Here is a 24,765-nt window from a genome sequence, read left to right on the forward strand (position 1 = left end):
ACCATCAAAAAAGGAACTGCTACACCATCAAACTGATGGTACACCTACTTAACAAAAACACAGAAGAACTTTGATAGATCCCATTTACTTGGAAATTCTTTTTGCGTCACAAAAAAGCCGGTAACTCACTATCGATGTTTACTGATTCACTACCATTGTAAGAATGCCTGCTTTCTTCTCCGTCTCCTGCCAAAATTCCTTGATCCTGTCACTACGCAATTTCCGGCTTCCGTTCTTCAGAGCCAATTACGAGCTTCGATCTTTGTACCAAATTCAAACAAACCAATCAAATTGATTTTCAACATTTATTCTAGAAAGTTCATCAACGCATTAGAACTGTACTTTTGTCAAAACTTCTTACAAATTCTGTTTTTGCGTCTCAAATAAACAGGAATCTTGTAACACATTGAAATGTTGCGGAATACTTCGTAGATGTATACAGGTGCGGTTTTAGAAAATTCCTTGCAATCTGAATTTAAGTAAAAAACTGAATAAAAAAATTTGGACTTCTTAGAGAGGGATTGTAAAATCTATACAAATCTAAAGATCATATTTTCACTGGTTTTTTAAACGCTACACAGCCTCCTCCGAAAAGAGAAAGCTCGGATAGCTATCCAGTTTTCGATAAACCAAACAAAAATCAACCATGACTCCTTGAGTGAGGCTAAACAATCACATCAAAAATTTTTTTAGATGATGGCTAGTGGGGATTAAATTAAACAAACAAACGTTAGGGATTGGGCTAGCGTACCATCGATCGCCAGACTCTTTAAAGTCGAGTAGACTTAAATGTGTAATGACTCTAAAATGAACTGTAGGTGACAAGAGTTTCTGTGCCTTGGGAAAGAAACTAAACTTGTGCCCTGTGTGGACCTCGCTGACATCCACAGCAGTAACACAAGTGACATACCAGGGCAGACACAGCCTTGTCACCTCGTTGCCTAACCGCGAGCGGTTCTCAAAAACTAAACAAATCATTTGAGCTCTAGGCTCAGCAGATAGGCATCTGCCTAAACTCCACTAAACGCCTAGCGAGTTTCAGGGAATTTTGTTGGCAACGGTTCAGCAAAAATGAGGATTTAGAATCTCCATTCTAAATACCTCAATGAGACAACGTAATCTTAACATTTGTCTCAAGTCGAGATCGGTAACTTTATGTTAAACGTCTCACAGGGAATATACTCACTTCAACAACTAGACTAAAATAAAAGAAGACTAACAAAGGGGGATACAACAACAACAAGGGCCAAATCACAACAAATTCATACAAGGGGGTATACGACAACAACAGGGACCAAAAGACGACATACCAAAATCAAAGAGAATATCAACTTCTTATCAAGACTAAGGGAACTGAAGAACAATACAGGGGGAACATGGAATAGGGGATCAGGACTAAGGGGATGACATATTATCTCCATCAGATACAAAAGGTTTTAAGTCTTTAACATGCCATTTACCAAGATCAGAACCATTTAAATCAGAGAGACGATACACCACTGGTGACAACTTTTCACGGACTGTAGCTTCAATGTACCTCGGTGCTAGTTTAGACATAAACTTGTTAGCAGCATTAGACAGGACTTTATTCCTTTTCCATACTCTATCTCCTACTTGGAATTGGACTTCTCTTCTTCGTAAGTTGTAACTTCTAGCGTTACGTTCATATCCTTTTCGAAGATTAGCCCTGACCTTTTCGAAGACTTGACTTAATCCTTTTACTTCTGAAGCATACATATCACGGTTACCAGGAATAATTTCTAGATCTTGCTTCCGTTGATCGTTTTGATCAACACCATAGTAGTTTCCACTCAGGGGAACATGACGGCCATAATTAAGGAAAGCTGGGGTGTATCCAGTTACTTCGTGCTTTGCGGTATTAATAGCTTGTCTGATCTTTGCTAAATTCTTGTCCCAGTCTACGTGGTCTTTTATATACATACGGATTGCTGTTCCAATGGTTTTATTATTTCTCTCCACAAAATTACATTGTGGTGCATACACGGGGCTAAACCATACTTTCTGAACATTATACCTACTACAGAGATTAATTAGAAGAGGGTTGTTCAGATTTGAGGCATTATCACAAATCACATACTGGGGAACACCAAACATCAGGAAGACATTATCTTCCAAAAATTCAGTAATACTCTTAGCCGTAGCCTTCCTCAAAGGATGGACTAAGGTATATTTACTAAACCAATCAGCAACCACTAATAACCATGTATAACCTTTTTTAGAACGAACAAAGGGACCTATCAGATCAATGGCAACTATTTGCCAGGGGAATTGGGCTTCTCTCTGCTTACCCATTTTACCTAAAGGAGCATGATTTGGTGTTTTCTGAGCACCACAAACTTTACATGATCTGACAAACTTAAGCACATCACAACGCATTTTGGGCCAATAGTACCTTTCTTGAATACGGGACAAAGTTTTATAGAATCCAAAGTGAGCACACGTAGGTGGCTCATGACAAGATTGCATTACTTCTAATCTTTGGGGTTTGGGAACTAAAATTTTCCATTCAATATCATTAGTCTTGAAAGAATTGGGGGATGGGGCATACTTGTAAATGAAATCATTTTCCACTTTCCATTGTGGAAAATCACCAGGGGAACGGAGTATCTTTGATCTTAAATCATCGAACCAAGGGTCTATTCTGTCAAGATCTATTTCTAGATAATCAACTTTTTGGGCATCTTTGGGTGTATCATTGGTATGAGCTCGAGATAAAGCATCAGGGACTAAATGGGATGTTCCTTTTCTATGAATCAAATCGAAAGTATGTTGTCTTAGGCGCATAGCCCACCTGGCTAATTTGCCTGTAGGATTGGACAGTTTATTCAACCAGAGAAGTGAATGGTGGTCAGTAATGACCGAAAACTTAACTCCTTCAATATAACCTCGAAATTTCTCGATAGCGAAGATCACTGCGAGACATTCTCGCTCTGTAACTGAATAATTTCTTTCAGCTCGGGAAAGGGACCTACTTGCATAAGCTATAACTTTTTCTTCACCATCAATAGTTTGAGTCAAGACACCACCAAGACCAGTGTCAGATGCATCACATTGCACAACAAAGGGAAGTTCGAAATTGGGTTGGGCTAAGATAGGGGCAGAAATTAGGAGTTCTTTAATTTTCAAAAAAGCTTTTTCAGCTTCACTAGTCCAAACTACTGGTTGTTTTTTCTTTCTATGACCTTTAAGGAGGTCATTAATAGGGGAGGCTAAACTGGAAAAATCTCTAATGAAACGACGATACCAGGAACACATACCTATAAATCTTTTAATTTCAGTAGAATTAGATGGCCTGGGATAATTAACCATAGCTAAGATTTTTTCAGGATCTGCTTTAAGGGAATTGTTACCAACTACATAACCAAGATACTTCAATTCAGATTTAAAAAAATCACACTTATCGATGTTAATGGTCAAGTTTGCTTCTTTCAGTTTATCTCTTATAATTTTCAACAATCGGATATGTTCTTCAAAAGATGGGGTACACACTATGATGTCATCTAAATAACAGAATATATAGGGTTCAAATTCAGGGCCAAAGATAGCATCAACTAATCTTTGTTGAATCTGTGCACTATTACACAAACCAAAAGGAACAGAAGTGAATTGAAAGGAACCTCTACCAGAAACATTAAAGGCTGTCTTTTTCCTAGAGTCAGGATGCAGCGGGATTTGCCAAAAAGCTTTTCTTAAGTCAATGGAACTAATGCATTTAGCTCCTCTAAGTAACGAAAGAATTCTGTCTATTTGGGGCAAAGGATATGTATCATGAACAGTGACTTCATTTAATGAACGACCATCAAAACAGAACCTATATTCACCTGACTTTTTCTTGACTAATAATATGGGACTTGACCATGGGGATTGGGCTGGTTCGATTACTCCTAATCGTAACATATCGTCTAACTCTTCATGTAGTATTTTATTCATGTATGGGGATAAAGGATATTGTCTTTTCTTAAATGGCTTTGCATCACCAGTGTCAATAACCATTTCAATTTTATTGGTTCTTCCAATGTAGTTGGAACTAGAAATTTCCTCAAAAGAAGCGACTGTGGAATCTACTAAATTTTTTTCAGTGGGGGAAAATGAGTCTACAGAATACAAAGTTTCTGTTTTCTCTTCCTTTTGGGAAGAATGCCATGTTCCATCTCTAAAATTCAAGAACACTGAAAATTTATGCATAAAGTTACTTCCCAAAATAAAACTATGGGGAACGGAGGGTACGACAAGAAATTTCACTACTTGGGAAACACCATCAGCCTCAATTGGAAGATCAATAGTACCAACAACTGATTTTTGAGAACCATCTGCTAAGCAGACGTGTTTACAGGGAGTAGAATTATATTTAATTCCTTGGGAATCCAAAAATTTAACTCCAGCGGCACCTACTACGGATGTGGTGCAACCACTGTCTAAGAGGGCGACAAAGTTTTTAGAAAAGATAGAAATACTAACATGAGGACGACTGTCACAACCTTTCTTTTCAAAAAGAGGGTTAAGTATGTTTTGGGGGAATTTGTCGGGCTTAACTCTATATGGAGTGCAACTGCCGACTGGCTGCACACTACCTAGTTTTTTTTGACACATACAGGAGGACGTTCTCACTCCTTTATTACCACAACGAGAACAAGACATTTCTCTGTTTGTACAATTGCGAGAAATGTGGTTGGGCTTACCACAAGTAAAACAAAAAATAATTTTTCTAGGGTTGTCATGTGTTTGGTAGGGTTGTGGAGGGGGTTGCATTGAATGAGGTTGATAAGAAGAAGACTGATTTCCATACGGTCGATAGGGAGGGGATTGCATCAATGGAGGTGGATAAGAAGACTGATTTCTGTGGGGTGGATAAGAAGAAGAAGACTGATGTCTTTCATCAGTATCTACTGGAGGATTGGGTCTCTCATTTCTCTGCGTAGACTTGGATTTCTTAAAGGGACGATCTTGCTTTTCTCGTTTGTCTCCTTTGGGGTTATCAGGCTTGTCTTGTTTATCAAGTACCTGAAGCTTCTCTTGGGGTTTTTCTGAATCCTCTAATGAAATACCAGCAAGACCTTTTGTAGTTTGAAGCAGGGGCAAAACATTTTGCTCCAAACGTTTAACAGTTATGACTAACATTTCGACAGTGGGAAAATCTTGAAGGGCTACGAGTGGAATATAATCCACCAAAATATTTTTTCTTAAAATCTTTACTCGTTGGGCTTCAGATGGGTACTCTTCTAAACGTTTAAAGAGATTCTCCATGATTGCGGAATAAATAGTGATTGACTCAGACTTTTTTTGTTTTCGACCTTTAATTTCATCAAGGAGATTATCATTATAATCTGGGGGTAGGAAAGCAGTTTTGAGAAGGGTTACCAACTCATTCCAACTGTTAACTGTATTTCCAACACTCCTATACCAAATAGCAGCGTTTCCGTCGAATAACTCAAAAGCTGATCTAAACAGGACATCATCAGAAATATTTCTGGATCTAGCAGAATCTCTTACTTTTTCTAAAAATGTGGGAAGGGCTTTACTCTCACCATTAAATTTGATATTTAAATCAGAAACTCTAACAGGAGTTGAAATTTGTATAATAGGGGCTGAAACTGAACTAATAGGGGCAACGGGGACTGAAGTTGTACCACTAGTCGATGGGACGGACACATTGTCAGATGTCTCTTCCTTTTCTAAGACATCTCCAGTCAACATCAATAAATCCATCTTATAGTTGTCAATAACTTCTTTTATAGCTTCTTCTACATTATCAGGGAAATTTTCCAATCTGAAATCCAGATGACTGGACCTTGTTTTGAAACGAGCAAAGTCAGCCTTTGATGACTGTGCACTCATTGCCCGCGCAATACTTTGCAAATCTGCTAATATTGACTGGATTGTAGGTAACTCTTGATCAGGATCGACTACATTTTTAGTCAAATTAATGGAAGATGAGATGGTCTCTTTACTTAACTGACCTCTCAACAACTTACGTTTTTCTTCAACAGTCCTATTTTGGACATTAAAACCTCTTATGAAAAGTTCATAAGATAACTCATCGGTTTTCAGATCATTAACTTGGGTAGACTTCATTTTTAAAACTGGGGTGAAAACAACACACAGGGGAAAGACCAAAGGGAATAGTAGAAAGTATGACTTTCGGACAAAAAACCGTTTCTATTTATCAAACGAACACAAACCTCACTTGCACTCTCACGCAGCCAGATCCTAACCTCACTGACTTTGTTGCAACTTCTGCTCTTGGTCTGCAATCACTCAATAAACAAAAGAGGGGTCAATAAACTATTGGTCAAAAAATTCACACTCCACCACTGACACGGACTAACAGGGAATAACACAAGGGTACACAAAACAAACAGGAAACAACAGACTCAAATATTTTCAGACAAAACAGGGATAGACAAACACAAACAATATTGAAACTTGCTTCTCGAATGAGCTTACACGGGATAACACCAACAACGGTTCTTGTTCCGATAACTAATGGGAGTGTTCCTAGACAACTAAGCACACTTCCTTTATCACGAGTATTACACTTGTGATCTATTCTGGTACAAGAAGGGAAAGACAAATAGTAATTGGACTGACTAACTACTTTACTTCACGGATACACTCAAACTACTTCACAGGCAGACTCCAACTAACCTTTGGTATCTTTATGACACTGACAAAACTAGATTAGTTGAGAAAAAAATAATGGGACAACTAGACAACATTGGGACTAAAAACTCAAACGGAAACTACACAGACTATACACATATACTCAAATGACGAACAAAAAAAATCACAAAAACAAGTTATTCTGTAAAAAATTGTTAATCAATTATGAATAAATGCACAAATACAACTAAAATGTTATACTTTATCAATAGTTTCAATATTGGAATGTTCAACGCTACTTATATAGACTACTTGTCTATACAATCAATACTTTTTTAAAAAAAATTTAAATATTGCTTTCACCATGGGTACTGTATTAACATCTACTATAAGTACATACATAAAAACAATGTTAATACACTACTATGAGTACATATTTACACATCCTATTGAAAATTTTATACCACTTCGTAACGTTCTAAAAAAATGTAGGGGCTCTTGGGCTAAACTATGTTGCGATACTGGTTGTGATAGTAGAATCGGTCTCAAATCTGGGGCAAGGAGAGGAAATTAAGTTGAAAAACAGTTGGGACTAACTAAAAAAATGTAAACTGTTTGGGAACAACTTAACGATATGACTGGGGGGTGAAAAGAGACTGGCCTCACGTCTGAGGGTGCTATTTTGTAGCGCACAACTGGACACTGAAAGAGGCAGAAAAATGAATCAGCCCCACGTTGGGCGCCATTTTGTAGCACTTAGAAATAAGGGGGAAGATAAAAGCTTGGAAAATTTAGATACTGCTTAAATACAAAAGGGTCGAGAAAACTAGGGGATATTTCTAAAAACTACTTTGCTACGGCGGCTCGTGTTTTGGTTGGAGAGCTAAGGTTGTGAGTTCGTTAAGAAGAAGTTAGGGATTAGGGAATATTTACTACTATCAAAAATTTAAACAAGGGTACTTACAGATATCCTGGGGTGTTAAATATAAATCCTGGCTATATTTTGTTAGGGCGCCTTACCAGGAGTTTTACTTTCTATGATCATCCAACATCTTAAAATTTGACTCTAAAAAGCTTTTAAAGTTTGTGGTTAAAATTTTGCCAATAGGTTAGCGGTAAATAAACAGGACAAAATACACAGTTATGGCATTTATTGAAAAATTATTCCTTGACATAACAAAACTTTCAGATTACATAAAAGATTACCTGTAAAAAAAAATACATCTACTTTTCTGAACATAGGTTATGGTGCACCAAAAGATAAACAATAATATTATTGCATTGAGGATTTGATATCTGACTTAATTATGACTTGTATAACTGACTGACTGACCTAATTATGACATATATTATAGCATTTGCATTAAAACAAAAATTTATATTCATTCAGGGAACAATGTTTACATTAAAGAATTACTGACTACTCCTCGTAGTACTTAATTATTGAAAATAACAACAACTATGTCACCTGTCAAATATCATTCCGTAAATCTTTTATTTTTAACTATTTCAAAAGGTTTCAAAAAGGATTTTAACATTAACTTACAATTATGTCTTTACAATAATATTTTAATGATGGAAGCAAAATTATTCTTTGTTCTGTTCAACAATTTACTTTTTCATCTTTGTATTTTAAGTTCCAAAAAGATTTATTTTTTTTTTATGTTGAAAGAAATTAACGTTATTAGTTTGAGAATTTTATAATTATTAAAAGTCACTATACCTTAAAATTCAAAACTTCACCATTGTGAAACTTGACATGACACTTGACAGCACGTACGTAGTTCATACGTCACTCGAAGGGGAAAATGTCAATGGAAAATTACTGATTGCACCATATACCATTATACCATGAAAATACCATAAAACAAAAGAAATTTGCTTATTTACCTCGGGAAATAGGTTTTCTAATCCAGGAGACGGGAGGCTTGGGTTTAATTCATCACTACGATATTAGTACTATGCCGGCTTTCATAAATACATACGCAGTATTTTTACAAAGCGTATATTACACTTTTACCATCAAAAAAGGAACTGCTACACCATCAAACTGATGGTACACCTACTTAACAAAAACACAGAAGAACTTTGATAGATCCCATTTACTTGGAAATTCTTTTTGCGTCACAAAAAAGCCGGTAACTCACTATCGATGTTTACTGATTCACTACCATTGTAAGAATGCCTGCTTTCTTCTCCGTCTCCTGCCAAAATTCCTTGATCCTGTCACTACGCAATTTCCGGCTTCCGTTCTTCAGAGCCAATTACGAGCTTCGATCTTTGTACCAAATTCAAACAAACCAATCAAATTGATTTTCAACATTTATTCTAGAAAGTTCATCAACGCATTAGAACTGTACTTTTGTCAAAACTTCTTACAAATTCTGTTTTTGCGTCTCAAATAAACAGGAATCTTGTAACACATTGAAATGTTGCGGAATACTTCGTAGATGTATACAGGTGCGGTTTTAGAAAATTCCTTGCAATCTGAATTTAAGTAAAAAACTGAATAAAAAAATTTGGACTTCTTAGAGAGGGATTGTAAAATCTATACAAATCTAAAGATCATATTTTCACTGGTTTTTTAAACGCTACAACTTTCCAGTACATGACTCATATGAGCCGGTCATAGGAAAAGTGGTATAACTCAATATAACTTAACTTTTGGTAAATGAAATATTTTGCATGTTAACGAACTAAAAAATCTCGGTTATACTTACTGAGCCAGTTGTGACGGATTCTTGACAAGAATTTGATGAAATTTATATGGGATGCCGAATTGAAATGATTGAATTTCGTTGTTCTTTGTGGGTTGTACCACTTTTCCTCTGAGCGGTTCATAATAAATATCAATTAGCTTTCTAGCAGTGAAAGTTGACTAAACCGAAATTTCAACTAAATTAAAATTTAAAAATTAAATTATTTGATTTAGAGTTAGTTTTTAGTAGTTCGTAGCAATTATATTTAACATGTTTTAAAAATTACTATGAAAAAATACATTTTTGATACAGCATTTATAGTCCTGGATCCCGCGTATGAAAAAAAGTTGATTAATAGCAAGCTGTTGTCCAACTTGAGACACCGTTCAGCTATTAACAAATTTTCAGCTTGCTATTAATAAACTTTTTTTGCTACGCGGGATTCAGGCCTATTAACAGACTCAGAATCTGAGGGCAATAGAAAAATGGATTTTTAGTGAAGTAACAATTGAATTAACGTCGTTAAAAATTGCATACTTTACGTTAAGAAACGCTGGCAAAAACAACAAAGATTGTCCAGACCTTTCAGACATACTATAAGGAGAGTAACGAAAATAAAGGCAGTACTGTCGTAGAATATATTCACTAAAAAAAACATTAATCTTAAGATTTTTTCAGAATAGCTCAAATGCATTTAAAACTGATTAAATATAAAACAAACTAGCGGACCCGACGAACTTTGTACTGTCTTAGAATTAAATAATGTGCCAAAGTTCAATAACATAAAGTTATTAAATCTTTCGTTCCATGCTTTAGGTGCTTGTTTTATACCATCTTGAAGTTCAATTCCTTCGGGAATGTTTATATAAACCTCTTTTTATGCTACTATGCAAACAAGCATTTTTACATCTAACTGTTCTAAAATTATATTATAATAGTTACAAATACATAACAAGTCTCAATGTTAATAGTGTAGCAACTGTCTGCAAATCTCCACAATCTGTCTGCTCAAATCCTTTAGCAAACAGTCTTGATTGAATTAAAGGCTCACCTTCTTCATTTTCCTTTATGTTAAATACCCATCTATTACTTATTATCTCTGCATTTTGAGGTTCATCTACTATACTTTATTTTACATTAAGAAAGGAACGTTTTGGCTTATGCAGATCAGTGTTGCCAAATCTATCAAGCATGTGTTGCTACTGACTGCCGATATACGATTTATCATTGATACGATAGAAGCGGCATCAGCACGCTTCTATCGTTCATAATAAATATGTAGCCCCTATCTGCTCAACGTTCCGTTCTTAACGTGAAACGCTATATAGCTCCCATGTTTCATTGTCTTTCAATTCACATAACTCTTCGTTAATAGCAGTTTCCCATGAATTCTTTCCCGAATTTGGAACTTCGCATAAGAATGGTTCGGTGTTATATATTCCCAGTACTACTTTACGGGGTTGAAGCATGGACCCTGACATAATCGCTTTTAAAAAACCTAGAAGCATTTGAGATGTGGGCCTACCGCCGTATTCTGAAGATCAGTTGGGTAGAAAGAGTCACAAACGAAATGCGAAGTAGTGAACACGGTTAAAAGGCGCAAATTGAAATACTTTGGTCATATCATGCGTCACCCAGAAAAATATGACATACTTCACCTTGTCATGCAAGGTAAAATAATGGGAAAAAGAAGTGTGGGCCGCTGTACAACTTCTTGGCTTAAAAACCTACGCCAATGGTTTAGGAAAACTAGCACTAAACTATTTCGTGTGGCTGTAAATAAGACAGTGACTGTTAATATGCTGGGCAACATGAGAGCCAACGATCGACAAGCGGTCTCGGCACTTTAAGAAGAAGATGAATTCCTTCATAAACTTTCTTTTGTCCCCGATTATGATCTAGGTGTGTCTGTAAAATGCTTAATAATGTTAAATAGCTTCTATCTACTTCATAGTCATCTACCCTTGATGGCAGTTAATCTCTCTTCTTAGTCTACTAATTTCCCCAGACATTTCACATTTATATATTCTCTGCATTGTCTATTTCTTCATATACCTAAATCATTTTTTATTTACTTCGTGTTCTACACTTGAGAGCAAAAAATCGACTCAAAAGTAAAATAAGTTATAGTTTTTGATTACGCTGTTTGGCAAGTTTCTATCCACACACAATGTAAATTTACAAGTAAAATATTATTACTTACTGAATCCTGAAGAATCGCTTCCCACTGTTCATCTAATGCAGTGTTTAGTTCCACTAATGTCACTGGTGTTGAATTATGGACCCGAACTCTGCGTTTGAGCTTATCCTATAGGTGTTCGATGGGATTAATATCTGGACTTAATAAAGGTCAGTCCATTGTTGTTGTGTTGGTGTTAGCCAGGTAATCTTCGTAATCCGAGCTGAGTGCCAACGAGCGTTATCACGCTTTAGCATGAAGCCGTTGCCCGTGTAGCCGTCGTAGGGAACAACATTGTCTTGGAGAATTTCCGTTATGTAACGATCCGCTGTCAAATCCCCTCTGTGACCACCACCGGGCACGAACACAAGCTCTGTTTTTCCTTCTAAAGATAAAGTACCCCAAAATATACGTGAACCTCCTCCATAGCTCACTGTTTCGACATTGACCAAGGTCCCAATTGAAGTGATCTCGGGCAAACTGAAGTCGAGCTTATTTATGACGTGCGTTCAAATTGGGCCGTGTGTTAGCTCGTCTGGGAGTCAAAGTGGCAGCCTTAAGTCTTCTCCTAACTATCCACTGAGTGACGGTGATATCTCGAACATTCTTCAAGGATTATTGAAGCTCAACTCCAGTCACGTGTCAATTCCGCAAGGCACTCAGGACAATAAATCGGTCACCTCTCTCTGTCATTCCACGTCGCCGATCCGAATCTGGTCGTTGATTGTAGCTACCGGTCTCCTGGTATCGACGATAACGTCTTGAGACTGCAGACTGCGTCATAAGGAGGCGACGGGCGACAGTCCTCTGACTATATCCCTCTCGTAATTATGCAATTACCTGGACCGCCTTCACTGGTGAAGTATCTATTTTGTAAAATATTCACTTACTGCACTTCGAAGTGTACACACTGGTCAACGTTTGAAAAGCGACTGAGACGACCACCGGCAAATTCATAGAGGTATAAGTTGCGTAGAACATGCCCGTTACAATTTTTTCTGCATTCCCTATGCCATACAGAATACAAATTTTACAACACGTTGCCTATTTGAATAAAAGAATTATTTTTTGGAAGCTCTATAATGGACAATATTTTTTTGCATTAGTTGTTTTCATTAAAAGAACACAACATAAAATTACTAAGCAATAAACTACAATTCATCAAGTGAGTAGATTTCTTTGCTCTCGAGTGTAGTTTGTCTATTGACAACAAACTGTGACAAAAACTATGTTGACAAAAAACTAAGGGTAAAAGATACGAAGAAATCAGTGCCATCACAACTATAATTACAAAAATATTGAAATATAATTCTGTACAAGTATTGATAAAAATAGTGACATATAATTATATGATCAACCAATAAGTTAATTTGGATTTGTTCGTTTAAACAATGGCAGGATGTATATGGTATAAACTGAAAGGATGTTCATACTTTTATGAGCATTTAAACAGTATTTTACTTCATTTAAACAGTAATTTATTTATTTGTTTATGAAACTAATATATGCTTTATTTATTTTCAGGTATGAAAGTAACGACAACATGACGATAACCTGTTCCACGAAAGTTTGCTCCTTTGGCAAACAAGTCGTGGAAAAAGTGGAGACGGAGTATGCTCGATACGAAAACGGAAGATTTGTATATAGAATTAATCGAAGTCCGATGTGCGAGTATATGATCAACTTTATTCACAAGTTAAAACACCTACCTGAGAAATACATGATGAATAGTGTGTTAGAAAATTTTACAATCTTACAGGTAAAGATCTTTGTATTCTCTGCATATAAAACGAAGGACGATTTTCTACTTATTCGCACAAATGTGGCAACTTTTAGACTGAATTTCCATTCCCTATTTGTGTAGTAGGTTGGTCTTGTAGCAGCCGAGTGAACTGTACTTCATTTCCTAGTTAAGCTCGTGTTCATCTCTCGTTCTTCTTATACTTATTGTAGATCTGTCGATCTGTTAATTCCGACGTTGAAGTATTTCTTGAGAGGTAGACTGCCAGCTATCTCTCCATCTCTTTGGTGGTCTCCCCGGTGGACGCTTGCCTGCTGGTTTTCCTTCTAGCGCAATTCTTGGTAGTCTGTGCTTCTCCATTCTTTTCACATGACTGAACCCTTCTCTTCGTCTTTGCCTGCCCCATCTGACCACATCGTGTTGTTTCGTATTCTATCTCTTCTTGTCTTCCCTGCTATTGCTCTTAGTGTCTTCATTTCGGCTGTTCGCAGCATGCTTTTGGTTTTATTGGTGTCTTCCGTGTCTCTCAAACATCCGGACAAGACAGCGGCCTTGTTAATTTGCCCTTAGGTCTCTGGCTGAGTCATGATAACTTGATAACTCTACACCTAGATATTTGAATTGGTTTAGCTGTTCTATGGGTTTCCTCTCTACCACGAGCTTGCATCTAATTGGGTCTTTCGCAATGGTAATGCATTTTGTTTTCTGCGTGGATATGTTCATGTTGAGTTGTCGACATGCTTGATAGAATCGATAAAGTTGTCTTTGTAGGTCATCCTCGTCCTCTGCAATCAGGGCTGAATCATCCGCATAGCACACTATACTGATTCTACTGTGGCCTAGTCTGTATCCTAGTTGAAGCGATTCCACATTTTCTATTATTTCATCCATTAGCATATTGAATAGAAATGGACTGAGGCTGTCTCCCTGCCTGATTACTCCTTCTCACCGACTTAAATAATTTAATTCTAGATTTTTCGATCTGTTTTATACAAAGATAATTTATTAGATAGAATAGGGTACATTTTGTGAAGTACCGAAAAGCCCCATACTGCAATCTCAATCACGAACTAATTTTGCAAAAAATGTTTTAGGAACTATCAGGAATAAAATGATACATTATTTATTGCAATATCTACATTGCAGCACGTTACACATTTCTTTACATATGTTTTAATATTAGAATTGACATAAAAGAAATATAGGCTTCAAAAAAGGCATATTTGAAGTTCAAATACAATTTGTAATATCTATCAGTACATAAAAACCGTGAGTTCATGATATCTTCTTTTTCGTTTTTTTTTTCATCATGAGTTTGTCGTTTACGTCCTTCACAGTACTACTTCTACCAGTCTCCTCTTTTAAGGTTTCAGCCCAGCCCAATATTATTTTCGGCCACCTGTGCTCTGGTATTTTTTGTACATGCCTGTACCACTGCAGGGCTCTGTTTTTAACCTTTTTTGTAAGTGAGCATTCTACTTCCATTCTTTTCCATATTTCCGCAGTTCTTACTATTCTATCCTGTCTGGTGATTCGTAGACATCTTATAGAGTCTAGTTTAACCGTTCTTATTTTATTTAGTACGGATTTTGTTATTGGCCGTACCTCTTTCGTTGGTTAGAGTTTTATTCATCTTTCATACAAGTACAATCTCGGCTTATCCTTATACTTAAAAGTCTTACAATTTTTAATAGTCTCTTCTTCTAAATTTCAGTTCAAATCCTATATTTATCTTGAGTCCGCATAGCTCATATTCTTCCTCTAATTTCCTTATCATATATTCCATGTCTTCTCTGAGTTGTGCATAAACGATTTGGTCATCTGCTAAAAGTAGTGAATGTAATAGTAGTAGTGAATGTATTATTGTGCTGGTATGCCCATTATTCCGCATTTTCTATACTATCTTTTCAAAGCCTGATCTATTGAGGCCTGAGCCTGTTAAATCGTGTAGGTGATAGACCACATCCTGCTTGAGGTCTTTAGTTGCGGTGATTATTTTTGTTATTTCATTACCTAACTTTATTTCCACCTCTGTTTCTTTATACAGTCTTTGTTTTATATTCACCCATTTCTCTCTTAGGTGCATTCTTCTCATTGCTTTCCATAGTTGTTTCCTAGACACGCTATCGTATGCTTTCTCCAAGCCGTTAAAGGTAATATGTGTTTCAATATTTTTCTTTTTGTTCTTTTCTTGTTTCATGATGAAGATATTGTCTATACAAAATTGCCGGGAATTACATTTCGTTAACTTCTTGGGGTAGTAGGTATATTACTGAAGTATAGTATGTTACAGATATTATAGTGAGTACAGTACATACTTGGTCACCAGACTTTGTGAACTCTGCCAGAGATCTTGTCTTCATGCTTGTCTCAGATGATTTTATTATTTAAGATTCTTCTTCTTGATATACCTCTATCTCTGTCAGCCTTGCAACATCCAATATTGGACATAGGCCTCCTTTTCGCTCTTCCATGTTTATCTATCCTGAGCCATTGCATCCATTTTGAGCCGGCTTGGTATTTTAGGTCATCTACCCATCTCACCTGTGGTCTCCCTCTCTTTCGTTTGTATGTCCATGGTCTCCACTCTGTAATAATTTTATTCCATCTTTCGTCTTTTTGTCTAATAGATGTGCCTAGCCGTGACGAATGTTAGCAATCATCATGGCAGTTTTTATATTATATGCAGTAGCTCGGAAAGCTGCATAGCTGTTGTGTTGAATCAGGTTCTCAGGTTCTTTAACCAGGATGGTCTTCTTCTTCCCGGGCCTCGCTTTCCAAATATTTTGGAGGATGGCTTGTAGGAGGGAATATCTTGATTCATTTCACATAATGTCTCCGAAGTATTGTTACTTTAGATATTTGATGGGGTTTAGTACCTCTCGGTTCTTCTTCATTCTTCTGAGGACCTCATCGTTTGTGAATCGGTCAGTCCACGAGATCTGAAGCCGATATAGTCTCAAATTCTTCTAATCTTCCAATTTAGCACGATGCGTAGATATTTAACTCCGTTTTCCACTCAACTGTCCATCCATCTGTTTTTAAAGTTGAGTTTTGAGAAGAAGAAGTATACCAAACGTGCATAAAACACTTACAAAACTGGTGAAATAGATAAAACGTTAGGAAAATTTACCTTTATTATGAAAACTCCCATCCCCACATCAACGAAAGTGAGATCTTGCTTATTAGTTGATTTGTTGTACAAGTTTCACGCTATTTAGATGTTTTTTGTTTAGTTTTTGCATTATAAGAACTCATCTTTTAAGGTTGATAGGATTTAAATCTCTGTAAGTTATGTTATCGGAATCAAATCAGTTTATTTGTTGTATGCCATTTTGACTAACCTTTATCGTATGTTTTAGGTTGTAAGTAACAGAGATACTCAAGAAACTCTCTTATGTACTGCGTACGTATTCGAAGTATCGACTTCGGAACATGGAGCGCAACACCACATCTACAGGCTTGTGAAAGACTAGCGGGTTACCGGTCTAACCGTAACCTATCACTTCAGTGCCTACACTCTCACAATATTAGTATTATTATCGGTTACTTACTTTTTAAGAAGTACCTAGGTAAAAAGAAAGGAAATACAAAGTACTGTAAAAAAATTGAATGCTGTTCGGATAGGTATTTGCGAGATACCTGATTTTTTTAATTGTCTTCACAGTCTAGATGGTAGTCACAGATCCGTTAATTAAGGTAGAAGTTTAAAAATTAGTAAGTCTGAAAAAGTAAACATAATATTTTTTTAAAACTGTGTTAATCTGTAGTGCTGAAACAAAATAATTCACAAAATTCTTTCTGTTATCATACTGAACCTATTATCAAAAGAATTTTGTCGTCTCTCTTTTTCTAAATGAAGTCTTCTTCTTGTACTTGATGAAGTTTTTGTAATGATCTTTGATAATATTTTAGCTTAAAAGATATTACTTTTATTTATTTTTTACAATCTAGCTCATTACTTTGAAAAGATGTGCTATGAATGTGGCTGTTTAAATTACGAAGGCCATTTTCTAAACCTACTTGTCCTAATAAAGACATTGTCGTCTGTATAATCTCACTGAAATTTGGCTTTAACTAATTTTTATTCATGAAGGATGATTTTAAAAGGCTCCAGTACACAATTGTACTATAACTATACGACATTGTAGACCTTCGTCGTCCATCGGCGAACAGGCGTTCACACATTGGTGTATGATTCAATGCCTCATGATCGATGTGGAAGTATTTACGACCGCTCCAATCTATTTGTATACAACAGTGAGTAATAAATTATATAAACACAAAAAATTTACAATTTAGTTAATCCACTTCGATTTAAACATGTTTAAAATGGAGACTGCACAAAAATATTCATTGACATTAAATAATATGAATAATGAAACATGTACTGTTTATAACAAAAAATTTAGTAAAGTCTGTTGTATTATTAAATTAACTTTCTGAACCTGAAAGCAACATCACTTGGCTTAGAATAGAAGAATCACAATAAATTAGATAAAGCTGGTAGTCAGATTACTCGTAAAGCTGGAGAGCCCGCTTAAGCACCGTAAAATTCCTTATGGTGATTGGCTGGGCCCAAAGGAATTTTCTGAGGTAGTGAGGAGTACGGGTCTTAACTCTTAAATAAAAAAAAATCAGTTAAGATTCGTATCAGCGGAAAGACCAAAAATAATGTAAAAAGTGAAAATAAGAAAAATAACGAGATTCTATTATATAACAGAAATTGTAGCACAAATATTATTTCTTCTTCACTAGCGGGCGAAAATGGGTGTTCACACCTTAATTTCAAAACGGGAAAATGAATAGAATAGAAAAGATGAGCCTTGTTATTGAAAAATATTTGAAGGGGCGTGTTTGAAGGGATCAGTTTGAATGTTTGTAGACAAATGTAATGAGCAAGTTGATCAAAACAGGTCCATGGATAAAAATTTAATGGTATTTTATACAGAAAATTTGCAAGACAGTAAATTGATATATTAACTAACAATTAGGTAGGAATTACACTGCCCTACTGGAGGCTTTTAAAAAATTTAGCAAAATAAACGAAAATTAGACAAAGTTTAACGTTCTATTTTTCGACACGTTACACCCTATACATAATCGCGATGGTCTATAGTAGGTCAGCATCATCCATTGTATACTGGAGCCTTAAAAAAATGATGAGACTATAATAAGTTCCAATAATTCACTTGGTCAGTCGATATTAGTTTACTATTCACTTGGGCAAATAGATTCTGTTCGGTAGTGTAATTATGAAATCAATCATTGAAAATATAATTTGCAATGAAAGACTAGAAAGCCTAGAAAGACTATTATCCCTAAATTATACCCATTTTCTACGGTAATAAAAATCAATAAAAAAGTTATTTATTGAACAACACTATAAATAACCCATTAAGTGTATGTCAGTCTACCTTTCTTAATGGATAAGTGACGATAGTATTCGTCTCACCAGAAAAACTTTTACAAATTCAGTTTGACGAATATTTATTTACTTACAAACAATTATTTAAACTGCAATGGAGTGTTTGTTTTTATCGACTACTGATTCAAATATGTTTTTGACAATTTTTTTTAATATGCACCAAACTTTTATACTTTTTTCGGATATATTATTCAAATATATTTTATTAAATTAAAATTAATACATTAATTTTAATTAATATTAATAATAATTGTAATATTGATATTAATTATTAAATATTAATTATTAAATAAAATTTTAATTAAATAAATATATTTTGTTACGTTCTTTGGTCATGCCTTCTGTGTATATATACACAGTATATAGTTCCTTTCTGTGTTTATAGCTCATAGTCATTTCTGCTAAGACATACCTTTCATTTCATTTGATTTCTTTCCGCGTTGGTTCAAATGAGGACTATAGAAGATTTATACGTATAGACCATTACTATTCCTGTTATCTAGCGTTTTAATTTTTTAACTGGAGCGTAGAAAATTTTAGCTTAAACAATTTTTCGGAGATATATCTGTAAAAATTTAAGTTCTGCTCTACTGGAACGATCATTGACCGAATTTTAGTGCAATACACTAGTTATGGAATTTATCCAGAACGTGCAAACGTCTGCAGTGTATAATAGTAACTATAAACACAGCCTCTGTCACCATCAGAACAACCTGCACACACAATCTGGAAAGAACGCTTAAATTCCAGCAAACCAACTTTCTCTGATTTTGTGGCTCTGAATCAACAACGTCCACTTCATCTCGAAGGCCTCCTATATGCTCACTACCACATGCACCAGCCAACCACTGCCTCAGTGACTTTTCTGACACTGCTCTTGCTTTGTACAACGTACAACAAACAAAAATCAACGAAAATCATTAAGATGATGGAGTATCCTAAAAATGGACATAAAGTTAAATAGTCTAGGCGCCAAATAGAGGTCACCGTGTCCTTTTCTATTCTGAATGACAAATTCAACGGTTTCTTATGGATTTTTGACTGCTGGTTACGAATTTCGAGGGTGGATTTCGATCCGAGTGATCAAAAAATTGTTATAAACAATTTAATGGTTTATAAGGCTCATAAACTAAAATAGATAAAAAAAAATGTTTCAAGTAATATTTGTTCGTTAATAAAAAACGAAGAAAAAAACGTTTACTAAACTTAAATCCAACGATTAGCACTCGAGATATTGTAAAATTAGTGGACAATGCAAATTGCAAATTGCAAAATAAGTATTTTTCGAAACTTTATCGATCGTAACTCGGCTTCTACGCATTCAAATGAGCTTTAGAAGGTCTCGTTTTAAAGCTTAATTAATAGGCTTCCAAAAAAAGCTTATTAAATTACTTTATCTTGAAGTTTGAAGTTATAATTTTCTTATAAAAAATGTACATTAATTTTTTTATAGGGGTTTCAAGCAAATTTAAGCTATAAACATTTATACTTTTAGCTATAATGATAGAACTCAAAAGGAACATTTTTAGCTTACGAAAATGTTCGTAATTTTATTTTTGGCCATGATATCGATATTTTGGCTACGAATTTCGTCACTTACTTGACTGTGAGCCGATCTTGCGCCTCATAGCGCGCCAATAAAATATCGATATCTTGGCTAAAAATAAACTTACGAACATTTTTATAAGCTCAAATTGTTCCTTTTGGGTTCTTCTATCGTTATTGTTAATTAAAGTATAAATGTTTATAGCTCAAATTTGCTTGAAAGCCTTATAAACAAATAAATGTACAATTTTTTAAAGAAAATTATAACTTCAAACGAGTTTAACTTTAAAAGAACAGAAGATAAAGTAATTTAACAAACTTTGTTTGGAAGCCTATTAATTAATCTTTAAACTGAGACCTTCTAAGGCTCATTTGCATGCGTAGAAGCCGAGGTACGATCGATAAAGCTTCGAAAAATACTTATTTTGCAATTTGCGATTTGCATTGTGCACTAATTTTATATCTTGAGTTCTAATTGTTGGATTTCAGTTAAGTAAACGTTTTTTTCTTCGTTTTTTATTAAGGAACAAATTTTATTTGAAACATTTTTTTATCTCTTAATTTATGAGCCAGAGCCTTATAAGCAATTAAATTGTTTATAACAATTTTTTGACCACTCGGATCGAAATCCACCCTCGAAATTCGTAATCAGCAACCAAAAATCCATAAGAAACCGTTGAGTTTGTCCATCAGAATTGAAAAGGACACGGTGACCCCTCTGGCGCCTAGACTAAAAGACCAACCCCTAAAATAAAGAATCCTTTACCAAATCTTTAGTGAATGACGACTACTACATACATACTGCCAGCATCTTAAGTTATTTTTGTAAAAATCCTGATTGAACTAAGAATGCGATTATCATTACAAATCCTGACATATTCTGTTTTCTAATTGTTAGAAACAATTTTGAATTAACTAGTCAAAAAACAAAACACAAACTACACCTTGTATAGTTTTCGCAGCGTACTTTTAGTTTCATAAGATTTTGCGAGTTTTTTTGGTTTTATTTTTTGTTTTTTAGGTAGATAACCATTTATACAAAATTTATTCAATTTTTTTTGGGAAAATTTATATTTAGCATCTCGAAAGTGGATCATCGTACAGATCGGCTATTTATTGTATAAAATTTATTGATATTTAAGAAATTTTTATCTGAACCATGATCTACTTCTATTTGTTGTCTAGATTAAAATAATTTGAAAGTGATAAATATTGTTTAAAAAGAAAAATTATTATTTTTCAAATTTGACTACAAAACTAGATTGGCTTTAATTTTTCCTTGAATATTTATGCAATATTTGATTTTTTGGCAATGACTGCAGTCGGAAAAATGAAAGAATACTTATGAACGATCACATCAATCACTTATGTTGTATTTGCTTTCTTTTTCTATAACAAACGTTTGTTATTTATAGAAAAAGACAGCAAATACAAAATAAGTGATTGATGTGATCGTTCGTGGGTATTCTTTCATTTTTCCGACTGTATATCACTTGTACTCATGTTCACCTGTCTAATTACTTCTCAATCATTTAATATAATGTCGTTTCGTTTTTTACTCTAATGTGGAAACAGTGAGGCTGCCGAAAATATTTGAGCTTTTTGATTAGTTATAGTTACTTAAACTGTCAAAGTTAGCTCCAGGGATGTGTCATCCATCCAAACTCCAGATCTTTCAAAGGTAGAAGCATCTTTATGCGCCCATTTCTCATTGTAAATCACTAATTTTATCAGTCAATTTTCTACATTTTTGGATATAAAAGAGAAAAATAAAAATTTGAAACGTTATTTGGTAAAATTTTGTGTTTGTTGATAACTATTTTCTTTTTAACTAACAGCGGCATTAGTTTGAAATCTATATTGGCCATTGATATGCTTGGAGTGGATATTAAATTGACAGTGACTAATTTATTAATATCATATCTATAGCGATACGCTTTAATTACTATTTTTGCTAAATTTTTAATAACTTTCCTCAAAACGAAATAACATTTAATATACAAACCATATGCTAACAAGGGCCGTTAAGTTTAAGAAACGAAATGTATCCCTAAGCAGATTGTATAAAATTTAATGTTTTTTTCAAGAAAACACTAATAGATTCGAGGCCAGATTGCCACGCTCTTTATGCCAACTTCTTAAAATACAGAAAGTTTCTCATCTTTTAAAACGCAGATGTTAGTAATTTATTGCCTTTCTAGCCATATTGTAAAACCGCAAGCATGATGACATAATAGAGTGTTGTGGTCTGGCAGTATCGACATAGCAGGCGAACGATTCAACGATTCAGACACACCCTCGCTAACACCCTTACGAGATAATAAACGAAGCACGCTTGTTTACCCAAAATAAATAAATATATTACTGTTCATTGTTTACACTTATTTTTAATTGATTCCGTAACCTACCATCGGAACATATCATTTCTTGATATCATTGTATAGTCTACGCTTTTACATTTATTTTCTGGTCATATTTACTCAATAATAATTGTCCTTTTTACAAATTATTTTAATCTAGATGGTCTTAGGTATACTTTTTTACTTATGTTAATTATTTAAGTGAAGTTTGCTCTTTTGTGATGATAATTTTTAACAGTTTTATATATACAAAATAGATATATACATATTTAAATTTCTATCTGAATTTTTTCATTTTTTTTTCTTTTGAAATTAAAATACCCAGTATTTTAGTTAATTTAGTTATGTGGAAGCAGACATGTGCATCAAAATGTTGAAAAGTATAAATGAGGAATGATCTATGTGATTTCCTTTGACTATAATTTTTTTTAGTATTGGCCGACTCATTTACTCATTACACTATAATGACTGGTCTGTTCTGTTTTACCTTTTATGGCCGCTACCTAAATTTGATTTATACACTCACCGGCACAAAAAACGGGCACCCCAAAAAATGGGTCATTTTAATGTCTTGTATTTCCTAAACCTGATGTCCGATTTAAATAATTTTTTTAATATGTTATAGCCTTATTCTTTAACAATATAGCTGTAATAATATTGTTCCTAGACAGGTACATTGTCATTGTATACAGGGTGTACGAATCAAACTGTGTTTTTTTCTCAAATTTTGGAACACCGTGTGGAATGTTCTAGCTTTTATAAAGTACTGAAATTAAAACCCAACTATAGCCTCAGGTTTTCTTAACATTCTGTTTTTTGATTCATTCGCTTATGTTGGATAATGAAAAAGTTAGGCACTTTAACAACTACCCCTGTTCTTCGTCAATACAGGGTGTTTTTAAATAAGTACGGCAAACTTTAAGGGGTAATTCTACATCATAAAATAATGACAGTTTGCATTATAAACGTATGCCCGCAAATGCTTCGTTTCCGAGATAGGAGGTGTTGAAATTGTTCTTACAAACTGATGATTTATTTATTTATTGCTCTAAAACAGTTTGTGATATGCAAATGAAATTTGGTAGATTTTAAGAGGTAGTTATTGCGCATTTTTTGGCATACAATTAAGAATTTTATATTCACCATTGGCGTGCATACTGGATATATCTAAAATGTTTATACCCGTATGCACACCAATGGTGAATATAAAATTCTTAATTGTATGCCAAAAAATGCGCAATAACTACCTCTTAAAATCTATCAAATTTCATTTGCATATTACAAACCGTTTTAGAACAATAAATAAATAAATCGTCAGTTTGTAAGAACAATTTTAACACCCCCTATCTCGGAAACGAAGCATTTGCGGGCATACGTTTATAATGCAAACTGTCATTATTTTATCATGCAGAATTACCCCTTAAAGTTTGCCGTACTTATTTAAAAACACCCTGTATTGACGAAAAACAGGGGTAGTTGTTAAAGTGCCTAACTTTTTTATTATCCAACATAAGCGAATGAATCAAAAAACAGAATGTTAAGAAAACCTGAGGCTATAGTTGGGTTTTAATTTCAGTATTTTATAAAAGCTAGAACATTTCACAGGGTGTTCCAAAGTTTGAGAAAAAAACACAGTTTGATTCGTACACCTTGTATACAATGACAATGTCTAGCAACAATATTATTACAGCGATATTGTTAAAGAATAAGGCTATAACATATTAAAAAGAATTACTTAAATCGGACATCAGGTTTAGGAAATACAGGACATTAAAAATGACCCATTTTTTGGGGTGCCCGTTCTTTGTGCCGGTGAGTGTAGATAGGTGATTACACGTCAAGTAAGCAAAAATAAAAATCCAATCCTGTTGAATTTAAATAAAATTTTGCACATTTCTTTATCATAAAAGAAATTGATGGGAACCTACATGAATCTTTAAATTTTCAGTGATGTTAGGAATTCAAAGCTTAGCGTAGGAATTCAAAGTTCATTATGGCAGAATTTTGGGATTTACTCAATGGATCCGCAAAATGCGGAAATTGTGACAATATTTTCAACCCGCTATGTACAAAGAGCGTTCAATCAAAGTTAAACGCATTTATAAACTTACACATTTGTGTTAAAATATGTACTTTGAAATGAATTAACTTTGGTTAAGGTCAAATCGTAAATAGTAATAATTACACTTAAA

The 24,765-nt window shown here is 34.5% G+C and overlaps 1 protein-coding gene across 3 annotated transcripts in view; it reads left to right on the forward strand.

The window, feature by feature from the left end:
- LOC114328891 (transcriptional enhancer factor TEF-1) overlaps nt 1–23,555 on the forward strand; it is a 522,782-nt gene extending 499,227 nt beyond the window's left edge. For all 3 annotated transcript variants that reach the window (XM_028277869.2, XM_028277867.2, XM_050643933.1), the window contains 2 exons: nt 13,024–13,258; nt 16,603–23,555. In XM_028277869.2, the coding sequence (XP_028133670.1) occupies nt 13,024–13,258; nt 16,603–16,716 (349 nt within the window). In that variant the 3' untranslated portion in view covers nt 16,717–23,555. The remainder of the gene's footprint in view (nt 1–13,023; nt 13,259–16,602) is intronic.
- The last annotated feature ends 1,210 nt before the right edge of the window (nt 23,556–24,765 follow it).

Source organism: Diabrotica virgifera, chromosome 2, assembly GCF_917563875.1.
Source record: "Diabrotica virgifera virgifera chromosome 2, PGI_DIABVI_V3a".
In the NCBI taxonomy this organism is placed as follows: Eukaryota; Metazoa; Arthropoda; class Insecta; order Coleoptera; family Chrysomelidae; genus Diabrotica; species Diabrotica virgifera.